At 36.5% G+C, this 20,472-nt stretch overlaps 1 protein-coding gene across 2 annotated transcripts in view; it reads right to left on the bottom strand.

The window, feature by feature from the left end:
* Window positions 1-19,405, bottom strand: part of LOC121421425 (DNA damage-regulated autophagy modulator protein 2-like) — a 58,978-nt gene extending 39,573 nt beyond the window's left edge. For both annotated transcript variants that reach the window (XM_041616118.1, XM_041616119.1), the window contains exons 1-3: window positions 19,353-19,405; window positions 2,130-2,197; window positions 570-724 (exon numbers count right to left, since the gene is read on the bottom strand). In XM_041616118.1, the coding sequence (XP_041472052.1) occupies window positions 570-724; window positions 2,130-2,197; window positions 19,353-19,375 (246 nt within the window). In that variant the 5' untranslated portion in view covers window positions 19,376-19,405. The remainder of the gene's footprint in view (window positions 1-569; window positions 725-2,129; window positions 2,198-19,352) is intronic.
* Between the last annotated feature and the right edge of the window lie 1,067 nt (window positions 19,406-20,472).

Below are 20,472 nucleotides of genomic sequence, written 5' to 3'. Positions count from 1 at the left end.
CATTGTCCAATTAGTTCTCAGCCAATCACAAGCAAGGATTTCAGTAGCTTATAACAGTTGACAGTGAAAATGGAGGGAGAAAGACATATGGAGTTTATTATAGAGTAGAAACATTAACAGCGCATGCGAGGCAGGGATGAAGAGTCAGGATGCATTAATTCCTACCAGTCACGATAAATATTTATATGTTCCGATCAGCAATTCTACCAGATCAGAAAATACTACACATTTTTTCCCAGTGTAGCAAAATTCTTCTTTTAATATCCCCTACTAAGAAGAAAAATCTAAAAATCATAAGATACTTTTCAAAATTACAAGAAGTTTATGGACAATTTCCCCCAAGATCCTTTGATATTTTGATATGCGAAAGCAAATCAAACGGATTTATGAAAAGCATTAATATAATCAGGGGGTGCATTTCATGGAATAAATAGTGAATGACTTTTACTGACAACTGTTATAAGCTACTGAAATCCTTGTATCTGATTGGTTGAAAGCAAAGTAGTCATAAGAAAACCACTGACAATATCCTTCATGAAACTCTCCAAGACCTATCATGGGATACTTACTGGAAAATTTGATAACATTGCAAGGCCAAACGCTGAGAAGCAGCCGACTATTAACGAAGATTTGTTGACGCGCCTGTATCGTAGACGGGATTTCGGTTCTAACTCGGGCGGAGACCCTGCTAGCAGGTAGTAACGGATGACTAAGGTGGTCGTTACTGCACAAATAAAAAAAGAAAATGAGGAAATTACAGGTAGAGAGAAAAAGAGTACATTAATATTCGCAAATTAATATGATATTCTAGGACAAGTCCACCCCAACAAAAACTTGATTTGAATGAAAAGAGAAAAATTCAACAAGCATAACACTGAAAATTTCATCAAAATCCGATGTAAAATAAGAAAGTTATGACATTTTAAAGTTTCGCCTCATTTCACAAAACAGTTATATGCACATCTCTGTCAGTATGCAAATGAGGGAACTGATGACATCACTCACTCACTATTTCTTTTGTATTTTATTATATGAAATATGAAATATTTGTATTTTCTCGTCATTGTCATGTGAAATGAAGTTTCATTCCTCCCTGAACACGTGCAATTCCATTATTTTAACATTTTGTGCTTCAGGCAAGGAGGTCCTAATCATCAAATTCGTAAAAATTAAAATATTGTATAATTCAAACAATAAAAAAACAAAAGAAATAGTGAGTGACATCATCGACTCTCTCATTTGGATGTAACTGGCTCGTTCATATAACTATTTTGTTAAAAATAAGAACTTTGAAATGTCATAACTTTCTTATTTTACATCCGATTTTGATGAAATTTTCAGCATCGTGCTTGTCTGATTTTTCTCTATTGATTCAAATCAACATTTTTCTGAGGTGGACTTGACCTTTAATATTACTCTGCATCTATAAATCAAGCCAATTCAAACACCCTAGATATTTAAAATTTAAAGTTATGAGGAATCCTAATGATGTTGCTAAATGAGATTTTTAAATGTTAGACCTTACAAATTACCACAAATGGTACCCTACAAATTTGAAAAAGTAGTCATTCTTGTAACTCTTTTTATGCCTCATTTACATTTACTAAGATCATTGATGATGGATTACTTTACCAATTTTTGTGACAGCCTAGATTGCCCCAAGGTAATTTTTTTGTGTGTACACAAAGCATTCAATGCCATCATACAATTTCACGGTTTAGGCATTAAAGAGGGCACTCCCCTACAGAAATTTAAGCGTGCTGCATGCTAGTTACTAGCATGCGACTAGCAGGGTGCTCACTTAATAAGCGAGTGCACGCTAGCGAACAGTCCCTGCTCGCTAAAAGATCGCTTAACTATTACTCTGCATGCATATTACACGTTTATTAAGCTAGCCGCATGCTTAGTTACTAGCATGTCGCAAGCTTGTCGCACGCTTGCCGCAAGCTTGAAAATTTCTGTGGGGGCAAGACCAAACAACAAATATATAATTCCACTTAAAACAAAATCTCAGAATCATATGAATCTTTATAAAATCCAGTGAGAAAAATTGTTGTTGTTCATGCCTATGATGATTTAGAATACAGTATTTGTTTATATATTTGGATGAAAATACAATATATACTTACATAATGCGACAACAACATCCAAACAGAAACTGAATATACTGCTTTCTGGATAATGCATGCCAGCATCACTGCAAGAAAAAAGAATAGGGGGAAAGAAAATTAATATCAAAATTAAGAAATCACTGGATGTCAAAGTTTCATTTATAATTTTGAGTAATACCTTGGTCACATTTGATCTACGGCGGCCGTACGGCGAGTCGAAAACAGCCGTTTTATTAATTTCAATTCAAACCACCTATATGTAGTTGGTACAAAAAATGATGAAACGGCTGTTTTCGACTCGCCGTACGGCCGCCGTAGAGCAAATGTGACCATGGTATAAGCAGAAAGCAACAATCATTTTTTAAAGTAATACAAAAAAAGTATTAATTGTCTATTTTCCCTTGATGAAATCATTCACAAGAGGTATGCATTGAACTTTGAAACTCTTGCTGGAATGTTCCCCAGGGAGTGAAGAAGGAGATTTATAATGTGGGCAGTCATGATGTGCCCAAACAAGATGACGATAAAAAGGGCAACAATACATGTATATTTGCAAAGCAATTAGAGACATAATTCTGATATATTAATCATATTATTAATTTCTTTAATTATACATATATTCAATGAATAATTCAATAATCTACATGTATGACACAATAGATGATAATTAAAAGAAGAGCGAGCGAATGATAAAGAGAGAGGAAGAGAGATGGACAGAGGACAAAGTTGAGTTTAAAGGCCTGGTCACACCACCCGAGCATTGTTGGAGCGGTCGTGGAGTGGTAGGGAGAGTCGAATTTCACTCACAAAATTGGGGGGAAAAATAAAAAATCAAAATAAAAAATGGTGAATGGTATCGAGCAGTGATGATTTTTTTTCTCTCCGCTCCACGAACTCTCCAACAACGCTCGGGCGGTGTGACCAGGCCTTAAACTTAAAGAGACAGTAACATAGGAAAAAAGCAAGGAGAAGGGGAAAAAAATCATATGAATTAGAATATCGTGATCACATTTTCAAATAGTTTTGAAATAGGGATGCCAGTTAGAATTGATCATAGGGCCTGAAAATCACCTAGAATACAATATTTTGTACACAAAAATACTAAAACTATGGCCTGAAAATAAATGGCCAGAGCCTGAATTCAGGCTATTGCCTGAAAACTGGCATCCCTGTTTGAAAGATCCAATATTTAAAAAAAAAACTATTTTGGGGGTTACATTTTGCTTAGAAACCAAGCTCATGAAAGCCATGTGCCATCACAAAAGAGTCATTAGACCAATACATCTATGATCAAAAATAAAACCAAAACAACATCATATGGTAAACATTGGCAGCGATATTGTGACAAATAGCATGAACTAATAAACGGACCACCTACTTTCCACTTGGTGAAGTGTTACTTTCAAAACAATCGTAGTAATGAGTTTCACATTGTAAACCCACAATCATAGAATACAAACTATACCACATGGATGTAAAGCAACGGTTTTCATAAAATCCATGTGCACCAAAAACTCATCTTTTATTGCATAAAATCAACTGCAGGATATAATCAAAAAGCAAACCAGCAATTAAATGCAATGCAAGACTTATGATTGATGTTAGAACACAAAATTTAAATGCAATTGATTGCAAGTTTCATGGAACACCTCGATACTTCTGGGTTGGGCTGAGTCAAAGGCCCGTATTCTGAAGTCAGGTTTAACTTAGACCATGGTCTAACTCTGTGCTAAAATTATGGGAAGCCAAAAGTGTCAAATTTTTTATTAAGTTGTATTGTTTCTATGTTTACTGGACGCTTTCCTGATTCATTGATGGTGAAGTCAATCATCTATTTATACTTCCTAGACAATTATGAATGATTTGAGAGCCAAATGAGCTGAAATCTTATATCTCTACTGTTTGTGATTTATGTAACAATTGGTTATCCATACTTAAACCACAAACCAGAGTTTAAGTTAAACCCGACTTCAGAATACAGGCCAAAGCATTTAAACTCTGTTCAAATGACGGTTAAAAGCATTAACATTTTCCTTTATTACAACCGTTTAACCATATTATTCTATAGAGGGAGTAAAAAGATCCCCAAAAGTCGCTGAAATTTCACATTTTACCTATCTATATCCATGAGATGGCCATCTATATACTTTGGGGGATTTTTTTTGTCATAATTTCACTAACTTTTGGTGTACCCCCCCTCCCCCTGGTTAACCCTTAACGCCCATTTCTTAACAACGTTCGAACGTTTTTCAAAATAAACATAATGACTTGGACCTAGTTATGGGTGCACAGGTTTCTAGCATCTCTCAGGCAGATACGAATATTGTTAACAATAGGTGGTTTCAAACCGCCTTGATCACAAGAATCCTTGTTAAATTACGAGAACGTTTTTAGGCTGAAAAATACCCATTAATTATTCCTGCATTCACACCGCCCTGAAACATACCCTTCTGGATAAGTTCCTGAAGTAACGAGCATGCGTAGTATGGTTTGATAAGCAGGCAAGGCGCGAGATTCAAAATCACTAGCCCAGCAGCCACCCACGCTGCCACACCCAACGACACGCTGGGCTAAAAGTTCCCGTAATTTGCTTTCACATCGCCAAAATACCTGCGACCTTGGAAAAATCTCCGCGAAAGTTCTCGTAATTTCGCCAAGTACCTACTATTTAGCGGGTATTTTCTTTCGGGGAAATTACGCGTAGTTTGCTTTCACATTACCAAAATACCTGGTATTTTCTGATCGGGGTAAATTTCCCGATCAGAGAATACCTGGAACTGGCGAACTTCGAGGCGGTCTGAAACCACCTAATGAGCGCTTTAATGAATGTTTATGATGAGCATTTACAAATGACATGGATGAGTGCTTACGATGAGTGTTTACGAGGGGCATTTACAATGAACATTTATGACTGGTGCTTATATGAGTGCTTTTGATGAGCGTCTACGATGGACATGTACAATGAAGATAAACGTTTCAAAATGTTCAATCTGCCTTTAATAGTGAACTTTAGCAAGGGAAGCACAAATGCACCCAATGTGGGGGGGGAGACTTCCAGCTTTATTTGATACAAACTTTCTCTTCTGACTTTCCAAAATATGCAACATTAAAGTGCCTAATACAATGTTTTTAAGCACTGCATACTATTACCCTTGCTTTAGTATGGCAATCCTGATTTGGTGCTCAAGCAATCAAGGAATGTCTTCCTACCAGGTACCCATTTACTACACCTGGGTGGAGAGTGGCAAATGAACAGGTCGATTCAAAATGCTTTGCCAAAGGACGCGAGTGCTGTGGTGGGAGTCGAACCTTGGACCTTGTCTGGACACTTATCCACTGAGCCACAAGTGTTTTTTGGTTCAGATTATCTATCTCTTAAAGTGAATTTACAATGGCCCGTATTCTGAAGTCGGGTTTAACTTAAACTCAGGTTTAAAGTTGTGGTTTAAGTATGGTCAGCCAATTGTTACATAATTACTAACAGTAAAGATATCATACTTCAGCTCATTCGGCTCTCAAATCATTCATAATTGTGTAGGAAGTATAAATAAATAATAGTCTTCACCATTGATGAATCAGGAAAGAGCACAGTAAACATAAGTAACATACAACTTAATACAAATTTTGATACTTTTGGTTTCCCATACTTAAACTACAACTTTAAACCTGAGTTTAAGTTAAATCCGACTTCAGAATAGGGGCCAATTAGTTTTACAAAACGCTCTTTCTGTCTTATTTCTACTAGCTTTTTTTGAGTCAGAATATCTAATTCTTCTGTTTTCATCCACTATCATCATTAAACTGCATTTACAATATAAAGCTCAAGAAAAAAAATGCTCTTTCTGTATTATTCTTTCTATAGCCTTTTGCTTCGGACTCTTTCTCCTGCTCATCCATAATCATCATTAAAGTCAGGGGTGGATCCAGGATTTTCCAAAAAAGGGGGGGGGGAATTTTGACAAGCAAAAAAAAAGGTTTTCAACCACAAATTAGGGATATTTTGTACCAAAAAAATTGACAACCCAAATTTTTTTTTTAAATAGGTCTTCAATTTTAAAAGGGGGGGGCATACCTCCGTTTTTCTTCTCAAATGGGGGGCACATGCCCCTTGTGCCCCCCCCCCCCCCCCCGATTTGTGCCTGTTAAGGTGCATTATGAACAATGAGCTTTAGACAATACTTTTTTCTGTCTTATTCCTTCTAGAAGCTTTTCAAGAAGACTATCTTTCTCCTCTCATCCACAATCATCATTAAAATAAAGTTTTGATGAGCTTTACAAAACAATCTTCCTGTCTCATTCCTTCTAGCATCTTTCACTTCAGACTATCCATTCTGCTGATCTACAATCATCATTAAGGATTGAAATTGTCACCGTCCCAGAACCCCAATTAGATAATCCCTCAAAACCTCTGACAAACATCCGAGACACGTTTCAAGGCATCTTGCTTACTCCCAAGAACCTACGTCAGAAGAATTACCCAATGACTTATCATATTAGATTCGTAAGCCGTGCCAATGATTTTGAAAGCTCTTAATTTGACAGACTTCAACTTGCTCTAATACCGATGTAGGTAGCTTGAAATGTCATAATATTGATGACTTTTTGTTGTCTTTTATCTTTCAAATGTTGCCAAATAAAAAAAGATGGGTATATTTGAAATGAATTCATCCACATTGTGATGAATCTAAGTTGTAGTTCACAGGAATGATTATGATGATGATGATGATGAGGAGTAGGATGATGATGAGTAGGAGGAGGAGGAGGAGAATGATGATGATGATGAGGAGGAGGAGGAGGTGGAGTAGGATGGTGATGATGAGGAGGAGGAGAATGATGATGATGATGATGCTGATGATGATACTCTGTAAGAATATTCCTAAAAATTTGCTGAGATTACATTAGGTGGTTTCAAACCGCCTCGATCACAAGAATCCCCGTTAAATTACGAGAACTTTTTTTGGCTAAAAAATACCCATTAATTATTCCTGCATTCACACCGCCCCGAAACGTATCCTTCGGGGTAAGTTCCAGAAGTTACGAGCATGCGCAGTATAGTCTGATAAGCAGGCAAGCCGCGAGATTCAAATTCACTAGCCCAGCAGCCACCCACGCTGCCGCGCCCAACGACACGCTGGGCTAAAAGTTCCCGTAATTTGCTTTCACATCGCCAAAATACCTACGACCTTGGAAAATTCCCCGTGAAAGTTCTCGTAATTTCGCCAAGTACCTACTAATTAGCGGGTATTTACTTTCGGGGAAATTACGCGTAGTTTGATTTCACATTACCAAAATACCTGGTATTTTCTGATCGGGGTAAATTTCCCGATCAGAGAATACCTGGAACTGGCGAACTTCGAGGCGGTCTGAAACCACCTAGTGTACCAGGGGGTAAGAATGACCAGGGAAGCATTTCATAAAGCAAATGCTTCAAACCAAAATTCTTGGATCTGATTGGCTTAGAGCACATAAGGGGATGAAAATCACCGACCCAACCTCATCATGAAACCCTTCCCAGATCATTTTCCTCTCACAGCCATCATTCCTAAAAAGAGAAATATCCAATTCAGTGGCATACGCAGGAATTTTTAAAGGGGGGTTCAAGCTAAATGAAAATTTGAAAAAAGGTCTTCACCACTAATTTCACGTTGTTTCGTAGGCCCGGGGGGGGGGGTGCTTACATTGACGAGTGGATAACATGCACAACCAAAAAAAAAACGTAAAAAGGATTTCCTTTTCACGATAGGGCACGTTACGTACGTAACGTGATAAGGGTGTCAAAAACACAAAAATAATGAAAAAAGGGTATCTATTTCGCTAGGAAAATTACGTGTTTAGGGTCGAATTTGCGGGAATGATAAAACAAAATTAAAATGTTTTATAAAGGATGTCGTTTTTGCCCCAACTGTTCGTGTTTAGAGTACGATTTGCGCGAGGTATAGAAGGTGGGGTCGTACTAAACCCAAATAAGGTAAAGCCGACCACCGACGGACCCGTAACAATAATACATTCCTGTACTTGTTTAGGGGTTCATTTCAGGGAATATTTGCCAAGAGTATCGTTTTGTTTCCAATACTTGTTAAGGGTAGGGTTTCACACGCCAATACTTGTTAAGGGGTGCATTTTCAGAATATGGAAATTACGTGTTTAGCCTTGTGCTTTTCGAGACCCCATGGCCGCGCATGGTATCCACTCGTGAATGGAAGTGCCCCCCCCCCCCCCGGGTTCGTAGGTCAATAAAAAAATGACAAAAGTGAAAAAAAGGGGGGAGTTGGGTATCAAAAAAAATTTAGGGGGGTTAACCCCTGTAACACCCCCCCCCCCCTGCGTACGCCACTGATCGAATTCCCTGACATGAACTGCATTTTTGGCAAGAAATGAGTTGTAAGGTTTGAATAGAGTTGTGCTCTCACTACAAAGGCTTTGCAAAGAATTTCATTCCGACAAGAGAATTGTATTGCAAGGATAGATTGCCAGTGATAGCATTTCAGAGGAAGATACGTTTATGTAAAAACTAGAGAGAAGAGATACAAGTACAGCCATTTCAAAATGCAAACAGATTATGAAGAAACTTTGAATAAATGAAAGAAAATAGAGATAGATCGTGGAAGACAAGTAATCTGCTGACATTTACACAGATTTTTAACGATAAATTCACCTGGATTTGATGAAATATTAAGCTGGTCTCTTTTATAAATGTCAAGAATTCCTCTTGAGTGTCTTGTGTGTGTCATCCGTTTTCTGAGCTGTATATATACAGGGGAGCGTTTCACAAGAAGTTTTGTCATTATCACCGACTAACTTGCCCTCAGTCAATCAGATGAAAGGATTTCAGTAGCTTGTAACAATAGCTGGTGAAAACTGTTCCATTAAAGCCTCCAATTCTCTTAAAGATGGAACTCTCTACAAAACGAATGGGAGTGAATTTTCACTAGTTTTTCACTCCACTTGGTAGTGGAACCAAGAATCACTCAATTTGGGGTGAATTTAGAGTGTACATTCAAACCTTTCACTTTAATGAATTTCACTTCAAAAGAGGTGAAGTTCACTCAAAAATATGTTAAATTCATTCTTAATCAAGTGAATTTAATTCACTCCCTCTGTTGAATACAATTATTCACTCAATCTTTATCAGTGTTGAACTTATTATGTGATTCTCACAGGCCTTGTACAGGGATCACCAGGTTCCAGTAGGTAATGGGTTAATAGATATGCGATGTATGAATAGTTTGCTTCCAAAGTATCAATAAGGGAAAAGGGGGGAATGATTAATTAAGCTCTTGTATAGTACTGACTAAGTATGAAAATCAGCAAATATTGATATGTATTTAAAATCAATGCAAATATACAGTACAATTCTATAGAAGACAAAGAAGAAAATTCTTGATGATCAATGACCAATTCCTCTAGAAAACTTCAAGCACACCTCCGGACATGATGACAATATTACCAGTATTAAAGCTGTATATCCCCAAATAGTTGAGTGGAAATCCTGTATTTTATGGTGCTAAAGCAGGATAAGCTCGTGCAAATAAATGTCAAACTGTCACATCAGGATGAAAGAAGGTGACAATGGGGGAGGGGGTCATTCATGCCACCGCGATTGCGATCAAAATCTGATCTTCAAGGCTTTTGATCTGTTAGGAAGTTTGGAAACATATGAATCATGCAGCCAGTCATCGTTTTGGGGGCTTGAACAGCGACCTCGCCAGACCAAAGTTAGTCGGTATCTAAGGAAGCAATCCCTCTTGGACAAACTCCTGTTCCCGAGTCACTCTTCTTTCCTATCAGATGATGAAGTAGAAACAAGAGGAATTCCAACTCATTTGATTTCACCTCCAGTGAAAGACATGCCCAAAAGGCTCTTAAAGATAAATTCTAGTTTTTGTTAGACCATAAAAATAATAAATTGCCACATTCCCTTCTGGGCACAAAAAGGGATTTATATCATCTTTCTTTCATAAGGCTCTGGATAACGTTGTTCGGCAAGTAAAAAAGGCAATATGATACTATAAATTGCATAAACAATACCAAATGCTCCATTAGAAAATTATTACCAATGAAAAATTATATTTTCTAAATTTTATATCAGCCATATTGCCCAATCACTAGCAGGCAGACAATTAGATAACTTGTCAAATTTTGCTTAAGTCAACCTCAAATTCCAACAGATACACTGAATGCATAATTGGCCCTTGAAATCCTGAATTGCTGGGGAGGGGGTTATACTCCTGCATATCTTCTCAGATAGCACCTCATATACCTCTCTTTTCTCTGGGGCTTTCTGGCGAGCTCTATATGTAGCTGACTGGGTTTGTTGAGTGATAAATGCTTTTATAGTTTCTTGCTATTCTCCACCCTTGCTCTGAGGAATCGATTTAAAATATGCAATGTTTAATGGCCCACATCCGAGCTTCAAGACAAAAAAGTTTGAGTAATTGTCACGCTCCGTGAAAAAAGGGGATTTTCCATCTGAGTCATGAAGCTTCATATTTCATGAAGATTTTTTCTAAGATAATTATGTGGTTTTAGACTAATGTATCCCGTAATTGAAGAAAGTACGTTCGCCCCTCGTATACAGTAAATTTCCAACAAATATAGTAATATCTACGGTCAGTAGGGGGTTTCAAACCGCCTCGATCATAAGAATCCCCGTTAAATTACGAGAACTTTTTTTAGGCTAAAAAATACCCATTAATTATTTCTGCATTCATAACGCCCTGAAACATACCCTTCGAGATAAGTTCCTGAAGTTACGAGAATGCGCAGTATGGTCTGATAAGCAAGCGAGGCGCAAGATTCAAAATTCAAAATCACTAGCCCAGCAGCCACCCACAGCTCCCGCGCCCAACAACACGCTGAGCTAAAAGTTCCCGTAAATTGCTTTTCACATTGCCAAAATACCTTCGACCTTGTAAATATCCCCGCGAAAGTTCTCGTAATTTCGCCAAGTACCTACTATTTAGCGGGTATTTTTTGGGGGGAATTTACGCGTAATTTGCTTTCGCATTACCAAAATACCAGGTATTTTCTGATCTGGGTAAATTTCCCGATAAAAAATACCTGGAACTGACGAACATCGAGGCGGTCTGAAACCACCTAGTAAAAATAAGGCTTTCCAGTTATTCATTACTATTCATCGATATAGTTTTTTTGGGATTACAATGAGTACATTAATTTTGTTTTCAAATTTATACTTGAAACTTTACATTGCATGCATCATTTTACTTTCATTAATGAATTTATTGATATATATGTATGAATTACGTCTGTTGGAATAATAAGAAATAAAAACGGAAACAGAAACTGAAACCAATGGAGTCCCACGTCCATGCTGCCAAATGTCTGGATAATTAAAAATCTACTTCTTTCACAATAAAATTATTTTGTTTCATAATCAGTTAGAGACACCATGAATTTATGTTTCATAACTAGAAATAGAGAAAGTTCTACAGAATAGGCCCTTTGATAAAGAAAATTAAGCTTGCCTGTATGCCAAACCATGTAAAAAAAATGTTACAATCGATCATAAATATTCACCCTCGTAGTAGTATCTATTTATTTTATCACCTCTTATAGAAACTCTCATGATTCATACACAAGTGTGTTAAACATCATCATATTTAATCATTATCTATGGCATATTTGAACAAAATGTTGATAAACAATGTTCAATGTCAATGTTCTAAGAGTTACATACAAATTACATATCACAGTTTGAGAGTCAGACATTGAACTAGAAAATATCACAATAGAAAGAAAAGTATTTTTTTCAATTACCTTGATCAAATTCTTGCATGTCTTTCGGAGAGTGTTTCGCATTAGTTTCACACTCGACTCAATCACACAAAGTAGTTTAAAGATAAATTCCAGTTTTGGTAACAACCTTAAAATGACTTTTCACAGAATTTAATATAATGACCACCCAAGTGTCTGTTTGTATGAATAAAAAATATGTGCCAAAGGATTCTGGGAGAAATTGTGTAATTGCTGAGAAATAAGCAAAATAAGCGCGGATTCGGTCACTTCCGTCGGGTCTTTATTCCAGCAATAATGATACACTGTCCCACGTGTGCCTATCTGTGTTGGTGATCTTCAGAGTGAACGTTTTTCAGCATAGATTTCAAGATTTCACAAAGTTCAGTTTATGTAACTGTACCAGATCTAGACCCTCGATGATATTCTGACAATTAAGCCTGGTTTTACAGACTTTCTCATGAAATCAGTGTTTACTGCAACTACACAGCTAAAACTGGTGTTAACCAGTGTACATAGAGGACCACACCAGCTATTTTACACCGGTGTTAAATTGGTGGTGTTAATTTTACACCTATACATGTAGGTGTTATTACAACACCTATAGATGTTGTTACAACACCTATGGTTGTTACTTTTACACTCTGGTGTTATTTTCAATCTCTAGGGTGTTATTTTAACACCTCAGGGTGTGGTCCTCTATAAACACCAATTGGTGTCAGTTTTAACACCACAGTTTTTACAGTGTACTGGCATTTCTCTTTAAACGAATCACAGAATTATTTCCCTATTGTATCCCATCTGTTGAATGATTTCCTAACCTTGACTTGTTGTTATACATCATTCATTGTTCACGTCCTTTACAGGCCCAGGGTAGGAAAGATATTTCATTTTCTAGGCCCTAATTTTTTCACATTCAGGTGATTGCTGGATGTTCAAGGCTATTGCATTCATATTTTGAATAGCTAGCTCTCCTTGTAGAATTCAAATGTATGCATTCTGAATTGATAAACACTGTAAAAATGTTGTTTAAGATTCTAAGCATAAAGCCCATCACTCTAATACTCTTAATGCACTGCAGATATTTCCATTACTACAAAAAGTAATTCTGGTCTAAATGATTAAAGAACTGTTAATGAACCAAATTTTTATATGACAAATGTGTAGAATTGTAATTTAGAAAATGGAAATTAGTCCATCTGAACATGAGATAAAATGAGAAATAAAACCTAGTCTAAAAACCCTTTCACATATACGACACCTTAACCAATAACAGGTCCGTAGAATGTAGCCTAGATCCCACCCCAAAATAATACCCCTTTCATAAACCCAATTATGCGGCTAATAGCAGCATAATTTGGTCGTAAAATTTGAGGACCAGAGTTATCCGCATTATTTTGAAACTGCAATTATCCGCATAATAGCAGCATCAGGACCAGATTTTGGCTTTATGAACGCATTTCGAAACTAATGCGGATAATTGCCATGGAGCGGTCACAAGGTCTCCCTTTTCCAACGCAGCCGCATCGGAGGGGGTGTGTGCGGTTGCCATGACGATTATCCTCCTTTTTCAGGACGGGCGCTCATAAAAATAGTGCGGATTATTTTCAGAGAGAGTTTATGAACGCAATTTTTATTGAATTATCCGCATTACTCTTAGGCGGCTAATTGGAGGATAGGTTTATGAAAGGGGTATGACAGTCAGCCACAGTCCAGAGTGAATCTAGTCTCACTGCTCCAGACTCTGCATTATGCATTATGCATTATGCGAATAGCGAAAACCATGGGTCTGTACCTGCAGACTATATTAGAACATGGAGATAGACCGTGGTAGACTAACTGTGTATAGTGTAAACCAAATGGCAATAAAACCAATTGATATTAGACCAAATAGGTTGAGCCCACATGGTATTGGACCAAATGATAGTAGACCAAGTGAGTGTAAAATAAACCTTGATACACAACAATAAACCTCCTCCATCGTAACAGCTTTCCAAGGGTGCGCTCTAATTAAGTTTACTCCTCAAAAACATCTCAGATGCTGATCTAATGACACGATTTGGATTAATGGCCATCAATTTCAAGATTCAGGGTCCAGCAATTACTGGGTGTTTGCGATCATATAAACTCATTATAACCACATCAAATAACCACAATATACTCCCATCTGATCTCCTCCCCTCAAGTTATTAGCCATGTTCAGAAGAGAATTTTCAATATTTGGAATGTTGTGGCCCAGTGGATTAGTCCCTGGACTTTGAAACAGAGGGTAGTGGGTTCAAATCCCAACCACAATATACTCCCATCCTATCTCCTTCCCTCAAGTTATTAGCCATGTTTAGAAGATAACGTTCATTATTTGGAGCGTTGTGGCCCAGTGGATTAGTTTCCGGACTTTGGAACTGAGTGCCGTGGGTTTGAATCCCAGCCATGGCGTAGTTTCCTTCAGCAAGAAATTTATCCACATTGCGCTGCACCCAACCCAGGCGAGGTGAATGGGTACCTGACAGGAATTTATTCCTTGAAATGCACTGAGCGCTGGAAGGCTGATTGAGCTACAGCCGGGGTAATAATATCCAAGTCCTTTAAGCGCATAGAGATGTTATTCATTATGTGATATGCGCTGTACATAACCAAATTGATAAGATAAATCAAAATATATATAGAATTTTATCTGTAACTTATATAGTGAAATCTGATGTAAATGATTTGTATGTTGATGATTTATCAATAAAAACATAAATAAAAAAAACAAATTGATAACAAAAACTATATAAAAATGTACATATTGGGCCCTGGAATTGGTTGTTAAAAAGTGGGGGTGGGGCGGAGCCAAATGTGGTGAAGGGGAGGTGACTATGCAAAAAGACACAATAAGATGGGATTTTTAAAAAGTTTTTGTACACATATGTTTATTGAAAAAGTGGGGGCTGAATTATCTAGAGCCATTTAATAAGCCCGTATTCTGGAGTTGGGTTTAATTTACACTCTGGTCCAAAGTTGTGGTTTAACTATGGATAGCCAACTGTGACATAAATTCCTTACAGTAGAGGTTAAATCTATCACCTCATTTGACTCTCAAATCATTCTTAACTGTCTGGGAAGGATAAATAAGATAATTGTCTTCACCATTAAAGAATTAGAAAAGAGTAAAGTTAAACCCTAGTAATCCAGACTATAGACCGATAGGTATCATAATGAATACTATGGCCCGCATTCTGAAGTCAGGTTTAAATGAGACCATGGTCTAACTCTGTGCTAAAATTATGGGAAGCCAAAAGTGTCAATTTTTTTTATTAAGTGTCAATTTTTTATCAAGTTGTATGTTTCTTATGTTTACTGTTTAAGTTAAACCAAACTTCAGAATATGGGCCTAGTACTCCAGAATACAGACCAATAAGTATCACATTAAATACTTCATATTTTAATAAGCCAAGGGCACTTGTAGTGTGAACCTTGCTTTCCATACACCCCAAGCTGAGGTCAAATTAATAGCCCGCTTCATTACTCCGCAAAATGGGAGAAGTTAAGGTGAACAAAAGCCGTCAGTTTCTTAATGATATCCTTCCTGTAAAACCCAACCCAATTCATCCACTTTTCCTCCCATTTTAATTAAGAACGGTTCAATAGTTGGGCTGAGAATTTCAGGATTTTCGAAAGGTTTCTGGTGGCTTATCTTGTATTAGCCACAAAATATCAAGGTAACATCTAAACACATGACCATAAACATTTTTTTTCTTAGGGGCAAGAATATGCAAATGTTCAAGATTGTATATGCGCGCGAGCAAAGCGACCAAGCTGAATATGAGAGTAGTATTTGAGTTGTGGATTGATTAAAAGGATTTGGTAAACAGTTTCAGTAGAAATTTTGAAAAATTTGCACCCCAACAAAAGAAGGAAAGTGTTTAAAAAATTATGGGGAGAATGCTTAAACCATCCTCTACTAATGAAGATTATGGAAATGAACCAGTCTAGAATATATTCTATTTTTTAATCTTAATTCATTGAATAACTGGCCCTATACCCGAAGTTTCTGGAATTTGTTCTATAAATGATACCTGATATTTTATGTTTTTTACTCATTATGTGGAAAACAAATTGAATTGAATGAATAATGCAGAAGTTTTGTATAGCACGAAGACCATCCAAATGAGATAACAAAACAAGTTCGCAGACCATGGACAATGGATATCATAAATATATAACCAACTCTCATCAAATGAGAGCTACATGTACTTTGCTTTATTGAATTTTAATAAATAATCATAACAATAAGGCAGATGTTATGTATAGCATGAAGAACATCCAAATACGATAAAACCAGGTCACAGACCATGGATATCGGTTATCATGAATATACAGTGCGTATCAAAAAAAAGTTTACACTTTGAAAAAGCCCTGGGAATTAAAAAATACACACCATGAAAGTAATTTTTCACATGTTATCTTGGGTTTGGGTCTCATCTATCCAATGAAAGTAAAAGTTTTGACAGAATTTTACACTTGAGAGAGCACTGTTCATTTTTGTAAAGCTCGCAGAAATCTGTTTGTGCAGAAATGCTTGTTTTCACGCGGTGTCAATGGGAAAGGGGGAAATCAAACTTACCCTGCAAAACATTTCTCTTACATTTCCCTTGCACTTTTGGTCAATTGAAATAAGATGGATACATTCAAGCATTTTGTAACAATTTTCCCACCCAAATTGAAATTTCAACACTTAGTAAGCACAACCTTTACCCCTCTTGTGCTAGCTGGATCTTAGGACATAACTGAATCTGAACAAAAATTTATATCAGACATCTCCAGCATTTTTTTGACTAAGTTTTTATCTTTTAAAGTGGGTTTACATGTCATTTTTTATTAATACTTGTTTCTCCACACTTTTCCCAAGCTTGACAATGATTAACAAAATGAAAGCCAAGCCTAAGCCGTTTCATGTAAATTACAGCTCAGTGTAAGGCAAATATCGTCACGATGGCCTCGATGTGTGGGGGAGCGGGGTGGGGCGCAATGAACTCTTCGAAGTGTTTTGGGCAAGGAAACAGGTTAAAAAAGTTTAAAGATATCTTCATATCAATTTTACAAGCTAAATTTAACGTGTCCTTGATTATTAAGGTCTACTTTTATTCACGCAACTATTTTAAAGTTCTGCGCAAATCATTTTTCATTAACTTTTTTAAAAGAAAGTGTTGCTCACTCAAGCGGAGATATTTTTCAGAAGTTATATCCTAAATTGCTTAAATGGATCTGTACCAATGTTAAAATGTGGAAAAATGATCGGGATATTACAAATGTATAGTTTTAAAAGATTTTTTCTAACTGTAAACTTTTTTTTGATACGCACTGTATAGCCAACTGTCAAAAAAAATGAGCGACATGTAGTTTGCCTTATTGAATTTTAATAATGCAGATGTATGGAGCATGAACATCCACCAAATAAGATAATGGTTTGAGCCCAGCAAAGGTTCTTTACTTTTATCAAATCTGTTTGATAAATCTACAAATTGACATAAACCGCCTCGATCATAAGAATCCCTGTTAAATTACAAGAACTTTTTAAGGCTAAAAAATACCCATTAATTATTCCTGCATTCACACCACTCCGAAACATACCCTTAGGGATTAGTTCCTGAAGTTACCAGCATGCGCAGTATGGTATGATAAGCAGGCAAGGCGCGAGATTCAAAATCACTAGCCAGTAGCCATCCACGCCGCCCAAACGACACGCTCGGCTAAAAGTTCCCGTAAATTGCTTTCACATTGCCAAAATACCTGCTACCTTGGAAAAATCCCCGCGAAAGTTCTCGTAATTTTGCCAAGTACCTACTATTTAGCGAGTATTTTCTTTCGGGGAAATTACGCGTAGTTTGCTTTCACATTACCAAAATACCTGGTATTTTCTGATCGGGGTAAATTTCCCAATCAGAGAATACCTGGAACTGACGAACTTAGAGGCGGTCTGAAACCACCTTATGCGAAAGTTTTGAAACTCTACTGTGTGAACATCACTTCTTCACTAGAATATAATGCCATGACTTAAGAGCAATTTAGCATAATTACTGACCGCTGTAGTGTAGCCTAGGGCATTGTTTTACTTCTATTTCCGTCAAATTATACGACTTAACAGGACTGTTGAAACACAGCATAATATGGATAATGATTTTGTCGAGGCAGCGGCAAAGTGGGAGAAAAAAGTGGTAGATTTGGGCGTTGGTGGGGGGAGTAGGGGCTCTACTGGAGGAGGAGGGGGGTTGGAGGCCTCTTAAATATTTGAATATCAACAGGGGCCCTAAAAATTACCATATAACTTTCATTCTCTCACAGAGACAATATATACATTATCACAGTACATGTAATGTATACAAAACACTACCACCTCATGGTATAAGGTGTACCTTATTCAAAAGTTGCGGCACAGAAATTTGGCATTATCTATTGCTTAATTGACACCCTATAAACTGCAAAATAACATTTTTATAAATAATATCGACTTTTGCATTCAAATAAACTCTTTTGAGCCACAGATACCTCTTCAGTTTAGCTTTATTAGAACACGTGTTCTGCATATTCTGAATTCAAGAACTTGCAATGATGTGGGTTAATATTTTTAATTAATGAAAGGATAGCTCATATTGCAAATGTTTCATTTAATATATCTAAAACAAATATATAAGTGTTAAAGTAATTGAGGAGGGTATATTATTTTGAAAATGTCAATGAATTCACTTGAAAAATCCTCTCTTACAAAAATGTTCAAAAAGATGGGGTAAATAGTGCATATTTTAAGAGAGGGGGTCAAGGGTTATCAAGCACTTATTTCATGAAGTAACTAGCATTCATAAGTCTACAAAAACATAATTTCTTCTTTCAATTATCATTTCCACATGGTATACTGTACGTGACACACACTCCGAAGCGGGATAAAATTAAAGAAAACCCAAATTAAGCCCTTCTTTCCACTGCAAACGTTTAGAAGGCTAAACCAATTCCCTGCTTCTAGGTGGAGATAATTGAAAACACCAGTGCTCAACTTTCAGTATTTTGAAAGAAAACCACCAATTATCTCATTGGAAAAAAGGGCTACAGACAGTCTAAATCCTTGTAATACCCAAAGGTGTGTCTACAACCCGTCAATGTATAATTGCCCAATGGGTTTAAAAATATGATCCAGACATTTCAGAGTGTTTTAATTACGCCTGTCTCTCATTTTATCAACATAAAATATGAATTAATTTATCATGTGAGGGTAGCTACGAGGCACAGATTATCAAGCTATGTCTGACGTTTCAAACCGTATCGAGCCTATCTCTCATTCAAAAAAAAATGAATTAAAACATTATTATTGTGATTGCAGCAATGAGCCAGATATTTTAAAGCTATTTCTGACTTTACAAAATGTGTAATTACGCCTGTCTCACATTTTACAAAAAAATGACTAAATTCATCTTGTGATGGAATGATTAAATTGATTCTTATGAATGAACTCACCTCACATATGGTAGAACCACCATAATATGGTCACTGAGCACCGCTATTGTATACCTGTAAAAAATATCAAAACAAAACAAAGAGGATTATTACACCTGAATGACTGACAAATGAGGATATTTCTGGCCTGTCAAAACCTTGTATATCAAAATGTAACAAAAAATTAAGGCACTTCAAAAAAATAGCAATGGCAGCACTACCATATTATCTGCAAACAATCTCAAAATCCCTCAAACCTTCACCAATATTTTCAATTATTTTTTTCAGCTAGTTTTACAACAATCTTTTTGTTAAGGTGAACTTCCCTTTTAGTACCCTCAAGTAGCATAAATAAAAAGCTTGTCTGTTAGCAGTCAAAACACCAGACTGGAAAAAAAAATTGACCTGAAAGATTCCTGAGGGCCCTCTTTCATGAAAATTACTATTATAGTAACTTTGCTATCAAATGGTAACTTCCAAGAAATTCTTGATTGTGACTGGCTTATGACTGGCTGCTAAGTATTAATCCAGGACTGACTAGAGGGAAAGGGCACTTTGTCAACAAAATTACCCCCCCCCAAAAAAAAAAAAAAAAAGACTAATTGATTAATGAATGAATGAAAAAAATGAACAAACAAATAAATGAATGAATGAATATATAAATATATAAAGAAATAAATAAATGTGAACATTATTACCACACATAGGGATCATTTTCTTCACAAAACCATAACAGAGAAAGAAAAAAAGGGGGTTGGGATCAAGGCCCTCTCAGCCCTCTTTCAAGTGAAAATAAGAACAGGTTAATTGTTCATAAACAGATCTTTATGAAAGTATGGAATTAATCTTTGAAGTTTAAACACTCTTGTGTTTTAATCCTCACATTCTATTCATTGCTATGGTAGAATTTTAAGGTTGGGAGCCTAGGAGAGGATAATAACAGGTTCATAAGTGAAAGTATGAAATTAATCTTCTTGCATTTCATTTAATCCTCACATTTCATGATTATTTTGGGAGAATTTTCTGGTTGGGTGCGTATGAGCAGGATGTTTGAGAATTATTATGATAATCTAGTTACTCCCCAAGGTTAATGAAATAATTTCTACAAACATGGCAGGCTTCCTAAATCCTTCGGAGAGTT

Source organism: Lytechinus variegatus, chromosome 9, assembly GCF_018143015.1.
Source record: "Lytechinus variegatus isolate NC3 chromosome 9, Lvar_3.0, whole genome shotgun sequence".
NCBI lineage: Eukaryota > Metazoa > Echinodermata > Echinoidea > Temnopleuroida > Toxopneustidae > Lytechinus > Lytechinus variegatus.
Note: the sequence above shows the minus strand (reverse complement) of the source record. Positions and strands in the feature narration are given on the sequence as shown.